This window comes from Oryctolagus cuniculus, chromosome 14 (assembly GCF_964237555.1).
Source record: "Oryctolagus cuniculus chromosome 14, mOryCun1.1, whole genome shotgun sequence".
NCBI lineage: Eukaryota > Metazoa > Chordata > Mammalia > Lagomorpha > Leporidae > Oryctolagus > Oryctolagus cuniculus.
The window spans coordinates 64263063-64280300 of NC_091445.1; the positions used below are offsets into that span (position 1 = coordinate 64263063).

Below are 17238 nucleotides of genomic sequence, written 5' to 3' on the forward strand. Positions count from 1 at the left end.
GCGGGTTAAAGCCCTGGCCTGAAGTGCCGGCATCCCATAGGGGCCCAGGTTTGAGATCCAGCTGTTCCACTTCCCTTCCAGCTCTCTGCTATGGCCTGGGAAAGCAGTAAAAGATGGCCCAAGTCCTTGGGCCCTGCACCCGCATGGGAGACCAGGAGGAAGCACCTGGCTCCTGGCTTCGGATCGGCGCCAGCCATTTGGAGGGTGAACCAACGGAAGGAAAACCTTTCTCTCCATCTCTCTCACTAACTCTGCCTGTCCAAAAAAAAAAAAAAAAAAAAAAAGACTATTGGTTGAACTCTTTAACACACAATTATTCTTAGGTGTTTAAATTTAATTGAAAAGTGATCCCTGTTAAATATGAGTGGGAATAAGAGAGGAGATGTATAATTTGGGACGTGCTCAATCGGACTTGCCCCAAATGGTAGAGTTAGAAACGTGCCAGGGGATTCCAATTCAATCCCATCAAGGTGGCATGTACCAATGCCATCTCACTAGTCCAAGTGATCAATTTCTGTTCACAATTGATCATAACGATAGGCCTAAGAGTCAAAGGGGTCACATAAACAAGATTAGTGTCTGCTAATACTCACTGATAGAATTACAAAGGAGAGAACGATCCAACATGGGAAGTGGGATACACAGCAGACTCATAGAATGGCCGATGTCCTAAACAGCACTCTGGCCTCAGAATCAGCCCTTAAGGCATTCGGATCTGGCTGAAGTGCCCATGAGAGAATTTTAGGCATGGAAAGCCAAGACACTCTGGCAAAAAAAAAAAAAAAATAAATAAATAAATAAATCTAAATGAAAGGTCTCTCTGAGATCCCAGTGGAAAGAACAGGCCCTCAAAAAAGGAGGTACCTTTCTCTGAAGGGAGGAGAGAACTTCCACTTTGACTATGACCTTGTCTAAATAAGATTGAAGTTGGCGAACTCAAGAGGCTTCCATAGCCTTGGCAGCTCATGACAAGAGCCTAGGGTGATTACTGACGCCATAAACTACAGTGTCAATTAAGTCAACAACAGGAGTCACTGTGCACTTACTCCCCATGTAGGATCTTTGTCCTTAATGTGTTGTCCAATATGAATTAATGCTATAACTAGTACTCAAACAGTACTTTACACTTTGTGTTTCTGTGTGGGTGCAAACTGTTGAAATCTTTACTTAATATATACTAAATTGATCTTCTGTATGTAAAGATAATTGAAAATGAATCTTGATGTGAATGGGTTGGGAGAGGGAGCGGGAGAGGGGAGGGTTGTGGGTGGGAGGGAAGTTATGGGGGGGAAAAGCCACTGTAATCCAAAAGCTGTACTTTGGAAATTTATGTTTATTAAATAAAAGATAAAAAGATTTATTTATTTCAAAGGCAGAGTTAGAGAGGTCTTCCATCCACTGGTTCACTCCCCAAATGGCCTCAACAGCCAGAGCTGCACTGATCCAAAGCCAGGAGCTTCCTCTAGGTCTCTCACGTGGGTGCAGGGGTCCAAATACTTGGACTGTCTTTTACTGCTTTCCCAGGTCCTAGCAGAGAGCTGAATCATAAGTGGATTAGCCAGGAATCGAACCTGCACCCATATGGGACGCTGGCACTGCAGGCGTCGGCTTTATCCCTTAGGCTACAGCACCGGCCCCTGTTTTAATTATTTTATTCCTTGCATTCATGTCTGTGTTAATCTGGAATTTCTTCTGATGAAGTGAGGAGGTGATAGCAAACATGATAACCTTAGCAGTAACTGGGTTTATCCTGTGCGGGCTCTCCTGGTCGGAGCTAACTCTCCTGCCCATGCTCTGAGTTAGGTTCTTCTGTTCTCACTCCTCGGAGAAGAAAATCAGGATCCTGAGGGATGCAGAGACTTCTCCTAGTGATAGCTGTTAGGTGCTGGAGAAGGGATTTGACGCCAAAGTCTGACTTCAGAACCTGGGTTCTTTATTTACTCCTACAAGTTCTTTCCCCACACATGTTCTGGCTGTCATTCCAGTACCATCGGGGGAATAATGGAACTTTTCTTGGATGTTTTGAAATATCACCACGAGTAGATAGTGAATTCTTGCCTGTTTCAGGGGCTCATAATATGTCTTGGGTTAAGATTTTCCATTTCTGGGGCCAGCATGGTGGTACACTAGCTCAATCCTCCATCTGCGGCGCCGGCATCCCATATGGGCACTGGTTCTAGTCCCAGCTGCTCCTCTTCCAGTCCAGCTCTCTGCTGTGGCCTGGGATAGCAGTAGAAGATGGCCCAAGTCCTTGGGCCCCTGCACCCGTGTGGGAGACTGGAGGAGGCTTCTGGCTTCTGGCTTTGGATCGGTGCAGCTCTGGCCGTTGCGGCCATTTGGGGAGTGAACCATAGGATGGAAGACCTCTCTGTCTCTCCCTCTCACTGTCTGTAACTCTACCTCTCAAATAAATAAAATCTTTTTTTTTTTTTTTTAAAAAAAAAAGGTTTTCCATTTCTTTGGCTTTACTTGCCACTTAGAGACATAGATTTAATTCGAGCTCATATCACAAATATATTTCAGGGTGCATTGCTTTTAAAAAAATCAGTTGTGCATGTGCTAATTCAGCCTCGTAAATCAGGATTTCCCAGGGGCCGACCTTGTGGCTTAGATTAAGCCTCTGCCTGCAACTCCCACAACACATAAGGGCACTTGTTCGAGTCCCAGCTGCTCCACTTCCCATCCAGCTCCTGACACCGACGTGGGGGACCCAGAGGAAGCTCCCGGCTTCAGCCTGGCCCAGCCCTAGCTGTTACGGTTATTTGGGGAGTGAGCCAGTGTATGGACAGTCCCTCTGTCTCTCCCTCTCTCTCTAACACTGCCTTTCGAATAACTCTTTTAAAGGAAAATTCTGATTTTTTTTTTTAATTTTACCCAGTGGATGGGCTCAAAGGGGAAAGTACTCAAACCCTGCCGTGGACATGGTCCCCTGGGTGTCATTGAGGGGCAGGGGAATCTGAGTGACACCTTGTAGGTAATTAACCCCGGGCTATAACAGGACCACTTCAAAGGGGCCCCCACGTACAAATGGCAGTGCTTTTGAAAGAAAGAATTAAAAGGGGGTCTAGCAATGAAGACCCCATTGGGGTGCCCCCACTCCGTATGGGAGTTCCTGACTTGCTTCCTGCCAGTGTGTGCCCTGGGAGGTAGCAGGGGATGGCTGAGGCCGCTGGGTCCCTGCCTGGATGCAGTTCTGGGCTGTTGTGGGCATTTGGGGAGTGAGTTAGCACATGGAAGGATCTGTTTCTGTCTCTCTGCCTTTCAAATAAAAGGAAAATAAACACTTTGTAAACATCTAAAAGCTGAGCCTGAGAATGGTGGGCACGCAGCTCTCGCAAACGCTCACCCTGGAGCCCGCGCCCTCCGCAAACTGCCTCTTTCTTGAAGCCGAGATGATTTGCATATGATGTCATCGTGTCACCAGCCAGTGCTGAAGAACTTGGCACCAGACCCACATTCCTGGGAAGGAAATGACTCTGCCACAAGTGCTTCTCAGGAGGCTCCTTTGTGGTGGGGAGGCTTCCTGGGGGTAAGTAGTCGGAGCAAACCAGAAGTGCCGGGGAGCACGGGCAGGTGCGGAGCTCTGTGAGAGCAGAGTTCTGCTGCACACCGTGAGATCAGGGCTGAGTGAGAAGTTCTCTTATTCCCTAGAGAAGGATGTCAGGGAGACCATCGTGAGACTGCACTTGGCCACAGAAGAGAGTACAAAGCCCAGAAAAGGAAGCTGCTTTCATTAAAATAAGACTGGTAGTGAGAATGAGAGAAAGTTGGCACGCATCTGTATCCGTTCAGCAGGGTGTTGACTGGGGAACAGGAGCCCGGGGATGCCTGATCTGGCTGGGAGGTGTCGGATCTAAAAGCTCCAGGAAGTAGGGGGACACACGGGGCGCCGGGGCCCAGCAGTGCGGGTGGGGCCGGTGTTTTTTCCCTTGGCAAGGTCTGCCCTTTCTCGTTTCTCTCACGGCCTTTGCTTGCTGGAAATTGCAGGTGGCACTGAACGCCGCTGGATGGGTGGGAGCCCTTGTGGCCCGAGTCAGCAGTGGGGCTGCAGAGGGAAACCTCTGAGCCGCCCTGGCAGCTGCACCCTGGGCACATGGAGAGCCTGTTCAGCAGCTGGCCGCGGGGCCAGAGCCCCAGGCCCCCACACGCAGCCGTGCGCCTTCCTTGGGCCGAGCTGGGAAAGCGTGACTTGATGTTGCACTTGCATTTTGGTCTGCAGGAGAGGTGTGCTGGAGGCTGGGAAGTGCCCCTGAGGGCTGGGCTTGGACCTCCCCTCTCTTCTCTGTAGCCCCTGCCTTGGGGATCACCTAGGCCTGTGGCTTCAATACCATGCACATGCGATGAGCATGCTGGGATTCAGTCCCAGGCCAGGACCTCTGCCACCCAGGAACTCCCGACTGCATCCGGCTTATAGCCCTGGATATAGACCCTGGAGACCAGACGAGCAGCTCAGGGTAGTCATCGTGCCACAGACACGGTGCATGGCTTGCTTCCTTCCTGGTCTGCTGCGTCCCCTAGGTGGGGATTCCATTCTGTGAGGGGCTCGGGCTGAAAGTGCAAGTCTCCGTGCAGCTCCTCCTGCGTGTTAGCTGTGTCTTGAGGCTCTTCCGAGACCTGCACAGGTCCTCGGGGCCTCTGCTGCTGGTCCTCGGCCCCGACACGCTCTTTCTCGCCTGGACTGTGGTTCGTAGCCCTGCTGTTGCCCCATCAGTCTTCTCATCTCGGGGTTCTTTTCCCCCTTTGCTGAAGGCCTCTGGGGCTCCCGGCTGCTCAGGGTAGAAGCTCAGGGAGCAGCTGGGATGTGAACCAGTGCCCATGTGGGCTGCCAGCGTCACAGGCGGCAGCTTTACCCACTATGCCACAGCGCTGGCCCCTAAGATTGACTTTAACCGGGAGGTTTCAGACAGCAGCCAGAACTTGCTGTGGCCCTGGGGGAGGTCTGGGGTCTGAGACGTGAGCGGCGGCGTGGTCCAGTCACACCCCTGGAAGCCATAGGCCCTTGGCTCCTGTGCGTGCTGTGGCCGGTGTGTCACGGTGGTGCCTGTCAGAACTGCTGTCCGAGGGAACAGGAAATCCGAACGACTGCCTGACAGGCGTCAGAGAGGATGGCCAGGGTGGGGACTGCAGACAGGATATCCTGATGACTCTCCAGGATGCTCCTGAGAGCCCCAGAGCAGGGCTTTATTTTGTTCCGTGTGTTACTTGAGAACTTATGTTCTTGGATTTGGTTATCCTTATGGTAGTGGCCTCTTATTTTTACCATCCCTGAGGCTTGCTCAACTTCTGCAACAGGCAAAATGTTTGGGGAAAAGCCCAAATCTGGGGCAGTGTCTAGATACTCCTTCATAACGTGACCCTTGGGCAAGGTGCATGTCGCCCTCTAGATCCCCTGTTTCCACGCAGATGGGACAAGGTTTCCTTCTCACAGTGGCTGCTCACGTGCTGCCCTCCTCCGGGGGGCGTGTGTGAGGGGCGTGCAGCCCTGGGCCTGTAAGTAGCCAGGAAGCCAGGAAGGGTTGTTTTTTTTTTTTTTTACAGGCAGAGTGGACAGTGAGAGAGAGACAGAGAGAAAGGTCTTCCTTTATCCTGGTCTCCCATGGGGTGCAGGGCCAAAGTACTTGGGCCATCCTCCACTGCACTCCCTGGCCACAGCAGAGAGCTGGCCTGGAAGAGGGGCAACTGGGACAGAATCCGGCGCCCCGACCGGGGCTAGAACCCGGTGTGCTGATTAGCCTAGTGAGCCGCGGCGCCGGCCGGGAAGGAGTCTTTAAAACGCCGAGGTCAGGGTCGCGGTCACATGATTGACCCCAGGCGCCTCCCTCGCCTCACCCTTGGTTCTGAGCAGACGCCATCTCCTCTCGCGTTAGTTCTTCCCCTGGCTCTCATGGTCGCTTGTACTAGGAACCTGTTTGAAGGCGTAAGTAGAGATTTTGGGAAAGGCAGGAGTGACCCAATGAGGAACGGAGAGCACAGTGGCCAGTGTTCCCATGGGGCACTGCTTCAAGTCCCAGTTGCTCTGCCTCTGATCTGGTTCCGATTCGGCTCCCTGCTTGTGCGCCTGGGAAGGCAGCAGAAAATGGTCCAGGTGCTTGGGCGCCTGCCACCCATGTGGGAGACCTGGAAGGAATCCTAGCTTCAGCCTGGCCCAGCCCTGGCTTGTTGGACCCACGTGGAGAGTGAGCCAGAAGATGGAAGATCTCTGTCTTTTCCCCTTCTTGGAAACTCTGTCTTTAAAATAAATAAGTAAATAAATCTTTTTAAAAAATACAAAAGGGAATAGCATGAGGCAGGTCTTCCAGGTTCTGCAGCCTTTGGCTTGGACTCTCCCGTCGGGTACCCGGGAGTAATTGGACAGGGCGGTTAGCTTCTCCTTGTCTTCACCGTTCCTCCCACTTACCTGTAAAATACGATTTATATAACACATGGTGGCAGTGAACACTGATGACCTGGCTCACTGAATTTCTCACTGTTGATGCAATCCAGGTGGTGGGACAGAGGCAAAAACTGACTGAGTTGTTGCTTTGCTGCTTCTGCTGAGCCAAGGTTTGGAGAAGAAAAGTGAAATTCGGCGCTTCCCCTGACTCACTGTGGTCATTAGGAGCAGCTTGGGCTCACGCTTTGTGCCTCACGCTGCCCTGTGGTCAGAACACTTGGTGAATCATTGAGGCTCTTTGATCTGTGCTTTGCAGCTCCCTGCTAGGGCAAGGAGGAGGGAAGTCATTATTTTCCTCTTGAAGGCTTTGAAGAGTGTATTGGTGAGACTTGGACAGAAATAGGCAGACAGAGAAAGCACCCATCTGCTGGTGCCCTTCCCAAATGCCCCTAAGAGCCAGGACGTGACTGGACTGAAGCCGAGCACGGGGAACTTCATCTGGGGCTCCCACGGGGGTGACAGGACCACAGTGGCTTGAGCCATCGCAGCTGCTCCCCCGGGTCTGTGTTGACAGGAAACTGGAGTCAGGTGCTATGGTCAGGCATCTTGATCAGCACTGTAGCTGCCAGCCCAAGTGCTGCCTCCAGAAATGATTCTGAACAGTGAAAAAACCCACCATCTCTTGGTGGAGCGTGCTAACTGTCCTGTGTTAAACTGAGGAGGGGAGGAGTTGGTCGATGAGTTGCAAACGAGGTAGGAGGGATTCTGTTGCACCATAGGATGACTGGAGCTATAAAAATAATATGTACTTCCAAGTGGTACAGGATTTTGCATATTCTGATCACAGAGAAATGGTAAATATTGGAGGTAATGGAGATGCTAATGCCTTTGCTTTGACCGCTGCACAGTGTATACCTCTGTTGAAACCTCACACTTCACACCCTTAATATATTCAGTTATTATCTGCCTAGAAACTAGAAAGAGAAAAAATGTTAATGAGGGCGATATGGAGGAAAGGACATGCCTCCCAACACCACCCCAAGTAACTGATTTTTTTCACACATACATACAGGAAATTCACATAAGGATAAAGATAAATGGATTTTTTAAAGAAAAGTTTGTTTATTTGAAAGGCAGAGTTACTGAGAGAGAAGGGGAGAGAGAGAGATCTTCCATCTGCTGGTTCTTTCCCCAAATGGCACCAGCCAGGGCTGGGCCAGGCTGAAGCTAGGAGTTTTATCTGGGTCTGTGACATGGCTGCAGAGGCCCAAGCACATGGGCCATATTCCACTGCTTTTCCAGGCACATTAACAAGGAGCTGGATTGGAAGTGGAGCAGCTGGGACTTGAACTAGTGCCCATATGAGATGCCAGCACTGCAGGCTGAGGCTTTAACCCACTGATCACACTCATAACCAACATTCAAATTAAGAACAAAGCATTACTAGCACCCCGCGAGTCCTCACTATTGCCCCCCTCTCCATTTCATTCATTTATTCTTTTTTTTTTGATGTGAGAAAGAAGAGTGTATTGTCATTTACAAGGCATGATTCAATGAAGCAATATTTATGTACCAAATTATATGGCATCTGCATAATCTTTATGCTCTATGAATTTCCACAAATAAGATAATACACGTGGCTTATTTCATTTAGCACAGTGATCTTTAATTCCATCTAGTTTGTTCCAAATGTCAGGGTTTCATTCTTTATGACTAACATTCCATTGTATGTATATACCACAGATACTTTATCCAATCATCAGTTGATGGGCATCTACATTGATTGCATATCTTAGCTAATGTGAATTGAGCTGCCATAAACATGGGTGTGCAGGCATCTCTCTCATATACTGCTTTTATTTCCTTTGGATGTTTAAAAGCCCCAGTGAGGACCCACCTCATCCTAGTTAGGTTGGTTATTACCCAAAAATCGAGAAAAATCACACGTGCTAGGCAGATTGTGGAGAAAATGGTACCCTAACACACTGCTGGTCAGAATATAAGTTGGTGCAACCATTATGGAAAACAGTATGGTGATTCCTCATAAAACTGAAACTAGAGCTACCATAGGACCTGCTGTCCCACTTCTGGGAGCGTATCCAAGTAATCAAACTGACCAGTACTGAGACTGTAGTAGTTACTCTTTCTAATGAGAATCCATTTTTTACATTTGCCTCTTGTTTCTCCACCTGACCTTTGTTTCTCTCGTTTTTATAAGATTTTATTTGAAAGTTAAAGAGAGGTAGAGACAGAGAGAGAAGTCTTCCATCCACGGTTCACTCCCCAAGTAGCCACAGTGGCCGGGGCTGAGCTGATCAGAAGCCAGGTGCTTCAGCTGGGTCTCTCACGTGGGTGCAGGGCCCCAAACAATTGGACCATCTTCCACTGCTGTCCCAGGTGCATTAGCAGGGAGCTGGATTGGAAGTGGAGCAGCCAGGACTCAAACCGGTGCCCATATGGGATGCCAGCACTGCAGCCAGGGCTTTAACCCACTACACCATAGCGCTGGCCCACTTGACCTTTCTTGGCCAACCTTTCCTTGGTTTGTAATGGGTTGATGCATTGCCACCTAGCCTCAGTGGTCCTTGTCTCCAAGCATTCGTTGTTCTCGCCCGTGGGCTCAGCAGATCTTGGCTTGGGGTTGGCAGGCTGTGGGCTGATTTGTGCTGGCCTTAGCCGCAACAGCTGAGATGCGTCACTCAATCCAGGGTTCTGAAAGGGTGGCCAGAAATGCCCTGTGATGTCGGAGGTGGAAATAGAAGAGAGCAAGGAGAAACATACGGAGTCTCTTGAGGCCTTGGCTCCTCACTGGTCACCATCTGCCATGCCACATTCAAGGGCCAAAGAAAGTCACCTGGGGGGGGGGGGGGCAGGGAAATACCCTTGTGTTGAGGGAGGGACTCAAGTCACATGGCCAGAGACCATTCAGGGAGGGAGGAGGTGGGGGGACTTTAATGCCATGCTCTGTCATTATTGGCTCAAAGAAACCTGCTAGGAGTTTAAATCCAGTGGCCCTGATGTGTCACGTCTCTTTTTCAGAAAACCGGGACCTATGGCTGTCATTTCCATCTCTGGGACGACATTGCTCTTGGCATTGCTGTCCTTGAGGACTCTGCAGAGCCTAGGTAAGAAGTGGAAAGGGGGTGAAGCAGCCCCTGGAGGGGGAAAGGAAGTAGCTGGTGCCTTGCAGAAAAGCTTAGTGACTGCATGGCCTGTAGGAGTCACTTGGCGTTGGTGAGCGGCTCACGCCAGATCTGCCATTCTCTCAAAGCCATGCTTCGTGTTGCCTTGGCCGCCCTCATCCCGAGGGCTCCTTCTCCTAAACCACCACTTAACCTGGCCTTCCCAGTCCCAGTGGGCTGCTCTTTAGGGCAGCTGCGAGGAGAGCTAGGCCCATTGCACTTCACAACTGATTGACTTTTCCCAAAGCCATTGCTGTGACAGTTCCTTCAGCACTTTGCTGGCTAAAGACCAGGATATAGCAGAGCAGTGCTGACCACCAGGTTAGAACAGGTTCTGACGGTGCTGAGCTACGTGCACTGTAAAAATAGACCCACCAATAACATCTGCTGAGTCTCTGCAAGGTAATATGCTAAATGCTGCTTATTGATAATTTTTTCCACTTACCTGTTTCCCCAAGGGAGGGTATTTTGAGATAAATGAACTTTGTGATTAAGGTAAGAATTCAGTAGCTCTAAAATCTTGATGGATAAGGTGATCATTAGTTTGAACCTACTTAAAGTCGATTGTTAGGCGTCAGAGGGTCTCTTCGGGCTTGTAAGTTGTGGCTTTCATCTGTGTTTTCCAAAGGTTTAACTTGTCCTCTTGCTGCACTGTACTACACTGTATTCTCTTTGCCACAGAGAGTGTGGGTGTTTGCTGTTAGTAACCATGAAACAGTTTCCCATGTCCAGAATCTGGGACTGAAGGGTGTGACATGGTATTCATCATCTAGTACGTGCATCTCACCGTCTAACTTTCCTGCCAGGATCTGAGCGAGATGCTGCCGAGTCGCGCTGAGTGGGCAGCCTGCACACTAAGTGTTTAGGCCATGCCAGAGGTCCTGATTACCACACAGACCCAGTGCCCCAGATCCAGGCCTTCCAGGAAGTCCCAGGCACGACTCCAAGCTAAGGCACTTTTCCCCAGAGAAGGCTTAGTATCTGATCCAACAGCTGTTCATGGTGTCGGGCACCCTGGTCTCCGAGGGACCTCTGCTGCCCACCCTGGAGCTGCTTCTGTTTTGATCAGACATGCATTTCCCACTTCCTCTTTCTACTGGGTCTCTGTTTTGCTTCCAGCTCCCTCTACCATGCATGCCTTCCTTGGTTGATAATCCTGTACAACCTGGATTTTTTGTCTCAGTTTCTGCTGCACTTGCCCAAATATCAGCCTACCACGTGGTTGGCCCGCCAGGTTGGGGTCTGAGAATCAAATGACCAGACCTGACGTCACTCAGTCAAAGAGACAGAACCAACACTCGTCACTCATCCTAGGCCCGCAGTTCCATCGGCCAGGGGTCATGATGGTGGCATTTGCTGCATGTTCCCCATCTTTTGTGGACTAAATTTCAGATATGTAGGTTTTTTTTTTTTTTTAATAAAAGTTGCACTACACAAAATATATCTCCTGAGGATATTTTGGTTACTTAACATGACCTAGGATGAGTGTTTCCCTTTGATAGTACATGTTCTTCTAGAAAGAATATATTTAATTGGGCTGTGATCTCCCTCCTGATGACTGGACTGTGGTTTCACTCCTCACATAGTGTTAGGGCAGTCAGAGAAACAGGATGGGCAAAGCAGGGTAGAGGCTATGATTAAATGCAGGCCTGCCTTTGGCCTTCTTGGCCTTCATAACCCTGCAGTGTTATGAAGAGAGCTGGACTGGGAGCCAGGAGCCCGGGCTTCCAGTGTGGGTGTGTGACCTTGGCAAAATCACTTCCTTTAAAACAACAACAACAACAAACTCTCTCACCTGCTCACCTGAAAGTGAATGGAATTGGATTAAGTAATCTTTATGCTCTTTGATTTCTCTGACTTGACATTGGCATTGGTCACTGTTTCCCAAGGAAGTCCTAGAAAACCTTTGACCCAATTATTTCTGACTGATGTTACTCAAGTATGTGAGTGATTCAGTAATTGCTGATAGCATATATTAATGTGGAGACTTCCTGTTTCTTGAAAGCAACATATGGTAGCTTTCTAGATCTTCTGAAGTAAATTGATGCTGGTAACTAGAACTCATTGGTGGAGCAGCCAGTCCCTGTATGTCTACACCATGACCGGTGTGTTAATAGGCTTGGTTTCTCCCAGCTAAGACTTAGTCACACCTGGTTCAGCTCACAGTCTACACAAGACAAACCAGAAAAACTGTTCCAGCAGGCTGTGACCAGCATTGTGGACAAGGGCTGAGGACAAGCTGTGGAGGAATGGTGACATTGTAAAGTATCATTACAGTAGAGTGGCCTAGGTATCTTAAAGGGATAATTCCTTTCCAAATATAACATATTGTGATCCTAAAAATGGATACATGTTTCTGAATAGCACTTACAAAATACAGAAAAATATAAAGAAGAAAATTAAAATCGCACAACTCTGTACTCAGAAATAATGACTGTGAATATTTTAGTTTTACTTCCCTTTATAGGTTTAAGACACAGCATAAGTTCTTAAGAATATAAAATGGGGTACACAATACATTTTTTAAAAGCCTATGGAAATTTTCAGGAAAAAATATGTGAATTTGGTGATTGTGAGGCTTCAGTTTCTGTATTTGGATGCTTTTATCATGCTCATGTATGTCTAAAAAGTTTTCATGGATGTGACGTTCACATAATGTAAATCATTTGTGGTTTCTGTGGGCAAACCCGTGACATTTCGCACATTCCCTTGTTGTGCTACTCCCATCTCTGTTCAGTTCCAAAATGCTTCCACTTCCCCTAAAGGAAGCTCCCGTAAGCAGTTACGCTGTCATCTCCCAGCCCTGCGCACCACCAGTCTGCCTTCTCTGTCCCTGTGGAGTCAGCTCCTCTGGATACCTCCCCGGGCTGTGATCGTGCGACATGGACCCTTTGTGTCTGGCTTCTTTCACTTAGCGTGTTTCTGAGGCTTGTAGCGCGCATCGGTGCTCCAAGTCTTGTAATGCTGACTGTTCCTCTCTGTGCATATCCCAGTCTGTTCATCTGTTGCTGGACATTTGAATGGTTTCTGCCTTTTAGCTATTGTGAATAGTGCTGGTATAGACCAGCGTGGACAGGTGTTTGTTTGAGTGCCTGTTTCTGTTATTTGTATATGTAGCGAGGAATGGAATCCCTGTGTCACGTGGTAATTCGATTTTAACTTCTTGAAGAACTACCCTAAATGTTTTCCATAGTACTGCACCATTTTACATTCCTACCAGCAGTGTATGAGGGTTTTAATTTCTCTACATTGTACTCTCAAACACTGGTTATTTCCTTTTTAAAAATTATTATAGCTATCTTCATGTGTGTGAAATGGTATCTCTTTGTGGTTTTATTTTTCTTAAAGGTTTATTTGAAAGGCTGCGTGTGTGTCTGTGTGTGTGTGAGTGTCTCTGTGTGTGTCTATGTGAGAGAGAGAGAGAGCAAGTGAGAGAGCGAGTGAGCTTCCATTTGCTGGCTGACATCCCAAATGGCCTCAATGGCTAGGACTGGGCCAGGCCAGAACTGGACACCCTCTGTGTCTCCCCCATGTGTGCAGGGGCTCAAGCACTTGGGACATCTGCTGCCTTCCCAGGCACATCAGCAGGAAATTGGAACAGAAGTGGAGCAGCCAGGACTTGAACCGGCACTCATGTGGGATGCTGGTGTCACAGGTGGTAGCTTAACACACTGTGCCACAATGCTGGCCCCATTTGATTTACGTTTCCTTAATGGCTAATGATATTGAGCATCTTCTTATGTGTCTATTGGCCATTTGTATATGTTCTTTGGACAATTTTCCATTCAAGTCTTTGACCCATTTTTAAATTGAGACCTCTGGGGGCTGGCGCCGTGGCTCACTTGGTTAATCCTCCGCCTGTGGCGCCAGCATCCCGTATGGGCACTGGGGTCTAGGCCCGGTTGCTCCTCTTCCATTCCATCTCTCTGGTGTGGCCTGGGAGGGCAATGGAGGACGGCCCAAGTGCGTGGGTCCCTGCACCCGTGTGGGAGACCAGGAGGAAGCACCTGGCTCCTGCCTTTGGATTGGCGTAGTGCTGGCCATGGTGGCCATTTAGGAGGTGAACCAACGGAAGGAAGACCTTTCTGTCTGTCTCTCTGTCACTGTCTGTAACTCTGCCTGTCAAATAAATAAATGAAAATCTTTAAAAAGATAAATAAATAAATTGAGACCTCTGATTTTTTTAATTGTTGCTGATTTGTAAGAGTTCTTTATGTAATTGGGATACTAGAACTTTAGCAGATACCTGAATTGCAAATATTTTCTCCCTTTCTGTAGATAGTATTTTTACTTTCTTGATAACATTGTTTGTACATTTTTAATTTTAATGAAGTCCCATGTCTACTTTTCTTTTGTTGCTCATGCTTTTGATGTCACATCTAAGGACCCTTGGTCGAATCCAGGATTCTGGAGTCCACACTGAGACAGACTTGCCCTTATAGAACATGGTGCAGCATGGGTAGCTTTCTGGGAAGGGACCCATTGAGGGCTAATGACTTTCATTTTATGGGAATTGTTGTTAATCTCACTTCCATAAAACAGCTTTGCTGAGGTTTTCTGCCAGGTTCTCAGGGTGATGACTTACTTGGATCTGAAACCTTCTACCAAGTGGACCGAAGACTCGAACTTCATGGCTGTGTTGTATCCTCGGCTCATCTGGCTCCGTCCTGAGCTCCATTCTGTCTGTGTCCCCCAAGCTTGGCAGGACACTGTTGCTTCTCAGATTTCCATTCCCCAAGATGCTCCTGTCCTCGCAGGTGGGGAACAGGGAGCACAGGTTTTGGTGTCATTGAGATCTCTAATCCTATATAGCTCTGCTTAAGTTATTCAGCTTCACTGACCTTCAGTTCTCTTACACATCGCAAATTTCTGTCTTACAGTTGAGATTATCCGCGAGACACCATGGGTAAAGCACCTAGCACTAGTGCTAGTCCTGTAAATGGTCTTGTTTGGCCTCCGTGTGAGAACACAGTGCATGTATCATGGCAGCTTGGGGGAGGGGAATTTTTTCAGCACTGGCAATTGCTTCTGTTTTGGTTGAAAAGGGAGATACTCTGTTGTCTTAAGCTTAGAGTTAGAAGAGTTCAGATCGCTGGAGCAAATTCCTGGGGGAAATGGCTGCTTAGAAGCCGCTGTCTGTTAGACCATGGCTATGGGGTGACAGTGGACTTTGTTGCTGTCATCCTCCCAACCTCCGTGTGCGGGCAAGGGGCAGCCATGCCTTGGGTGCTTTGAAGGCTGTTGGCCTAAGAACCGCAGGCTGATCTCCCATGATCTGTAATCACAGCAGATTAAATGCCTGGACTTTTTTTACAGACTCCATCATAGAACTAACTACTCTAAACTTAAAATCTATTTCATATGAGTTCATCGTGTCTCTCGAACTGGGTTCCTTCTTTGCACTAGAACCTTGTCACAAGTGTTTGTTCACACTAAGTGCCCAGGAAGTTGCTGGTCTCCGAGTTGAGTTAGTTCATACTATAGGTGTTTAAGGTTTCGTACAGCGAGTTAGACAAATGATCATATCTAGATGGTTATGCAGTCTTTGAGGATAAAATGTTGACTTCCAAAAAAAAACTTTAATTTTTGATTTCTGAAAATATTAAGTGCAGCAAATAGTCCTTTGTTGATTCGGTCTTACTGTAAACTTCAAAACCAGTTAGAAGGTCCAAGAAAGAATCCTTTTGTTGGGGCTGGCACTGTGGCGTAGAGGGAAAGCTGCCCCTTGCAGTACAGCATCCCATGTGGGTGCTGGTTCGTGTCCTTGCTGCTTCGCTCTGGATCTAGCTCCCTACTAATGGCTTGGGGAAAGAAATGGAAGATGCCACCCATTCGGGAGACTTGGATGAAGCCCCTGGCTCCTGGCCTCAACCTGACTCAGCCTTTACTGTTGGGGCCATCTAGGGAGCGAACCAGTGGATGGAAAATCTCTCTCCTTCTCTCCTTTTCTCCCTCTCTGCCTCTAACTCTGACTTTAAATAAATAAATATTAAAACAACACTTTTGGGGCTGGTGCTGTGGTGCAGCAGGTTAACGCCCTGGACTGAAGCGCCGGCATCCCATAGGGGCGCCGGTTCTAGTCCCAGCTACTCCTCTTCTGATCCAGCTCTGTGCTATGGCCTGGGAAAGCAGTGGAAGATGGCCCAACTCCTTGGGCCCCTGCGCCCATGTGGGAGACCTGGAAGAAGCTCCTGGCTCCTGGTTTCGGATTGGCACAGCTCCGGCAGTTGTGGCTATCTGGGGAGTGAACCAGTGGATGGAAGACCTCTCTCTGTCACTCTTTCAAATAAATAAAAAATAAAATCTTTACAAAAAAAAACCACCACTTTTGTCTATCAATTAATTGACTTACTGTGTATTCTTGAGCAAGTCAAATAAAAAAAATCTTGACAAAAAAAACCACTTTTGTCTATCAGTTAATTGACTTACTGTGTATTCTTGAGCAAGTAATTTCATTCATCTAGATCTTAATTTCTCCCTCTGTTAAGTGATTCTAAATTGCCTTACAGCTTTTCTAAGTGTCTTTATGGGGGCCACGCATGAGCACTGTTTTCCAAAGTGAAGCAATGATATTGAAAAATTAATTGCCTGACTCTTCATCATTCTCCTAGTAAATGTTATTTCACACCTTATTTTGGTCTTTCAGTCTTGGATGAACGTTTACTCTTGACTCCTGAATTGATTAACATTTCGATCAATTCTGAACATCAAAGCTTGCATTTACAATGGACTGTCCCCAACCTTCCTCATCAGGAATCCAGAATGGCGTTTCAGATACAGATCAGTAGATTTGAAAGATCCAAGGTCATCTGGGAGGTAAGTATTTTATTCGTGGCTCACTACTTTAAAAATCCTTTCCTGATGCCATGATGCTGCTCTTTTATGACTTCTAAAAATTCTCATGAAAATATCTTAGCAGCTTGAAACAATTGCATTTCTGTGTTTTTAGCTAAGAGAGTCCAAGAGAAAGTAAGCAGATATGTTTGCTTGGTAGGAAGGGTGGGATGTGTTAAGGAGATAGATGGTTTCCTCAGCTCTGCTCTTCCCCCAAGAGGACTGTGGAGTGCTTCCTCGTGAATACGAGATTCCAGACTTCCAAGAGGATAAACCATCTGGCCCTCATTCCCCTCCTGGTCTGTTCACCTACGGTTTCCTAAGGAAGATGTCATAAGGGGGCAACATTCTTGTTGTTGAAGCTTCCTGCCTGCCATGGTGTGCTGAAATGCAAGGAGTAAAAACTCAGACTTTCTGTTCTATCAAGTTCTTCAATGTTGGGGAGCCCTGTCATCGTGTCCCTGCTGTCCCAAATGTAGATTTTCTAAAGTCAAATCAAGAAAATCCATAATTCTACTCATTTTGACTTTGAATTATTTAGGGTAGATTTTCACTCCTCTTGGTTCAACTAATGGTGTGTATTTTGCCTGGTGCATCCCCATCTGGTGCGTCGGGACATATTAGTGGTTTGTTTCCAGTGTCCCTTCTGGTCAGGGGAAGCTTAGTGTCCTGAACACACAGGACGCTCATCATGCTCATGGCATGTTCAAGGTCAGGGCAATGTTTCCTCATTGAGGGAACCCAAGAATTTGCATGCAGGCCAGGGAAGCCCGGGGCAGTACCTGGGACCTCTGCCTGAGGTCGACTGGAGGCCCTGGGTACAGGAGTTCTGAATGGCTGGTTTCCTTG

General features: G+C 47.9%; 1 protein-coding gene across 5 annotated transcripts in view; it reads left to right on the top strand.

Annotated features, from left to right (window-relative positions):
- Positions 1-17238, top strand: part of OSMR (oncostatin M receptor) — a 72997-nt gene that overhangs the window by 13003 nt on the left and 42756 nt on the right. For 3 of the 5 annotated variants that reach the window (XM_008262129.4, XM_017344693.3, XM_051853801.2), the window contains 2 exons: positions 9413-9498; positions 16202-16371. In XM_008262129.4, the coding sequence (XP_008260351.2) occupies positions 9426-9498; positions 16202-16371 (243 nt within the window). In that variant the 5' untranslated portion in view covers positions 9413-9425. Of the gene's footprint in view, positions 1-9412; positions 9499-16201; positions 16372-17238 lie in introns of those variants that run through there. The other 2 variants (XM_070056660.1, XM_017344694.3) reach the window with 1 other exon arrangement.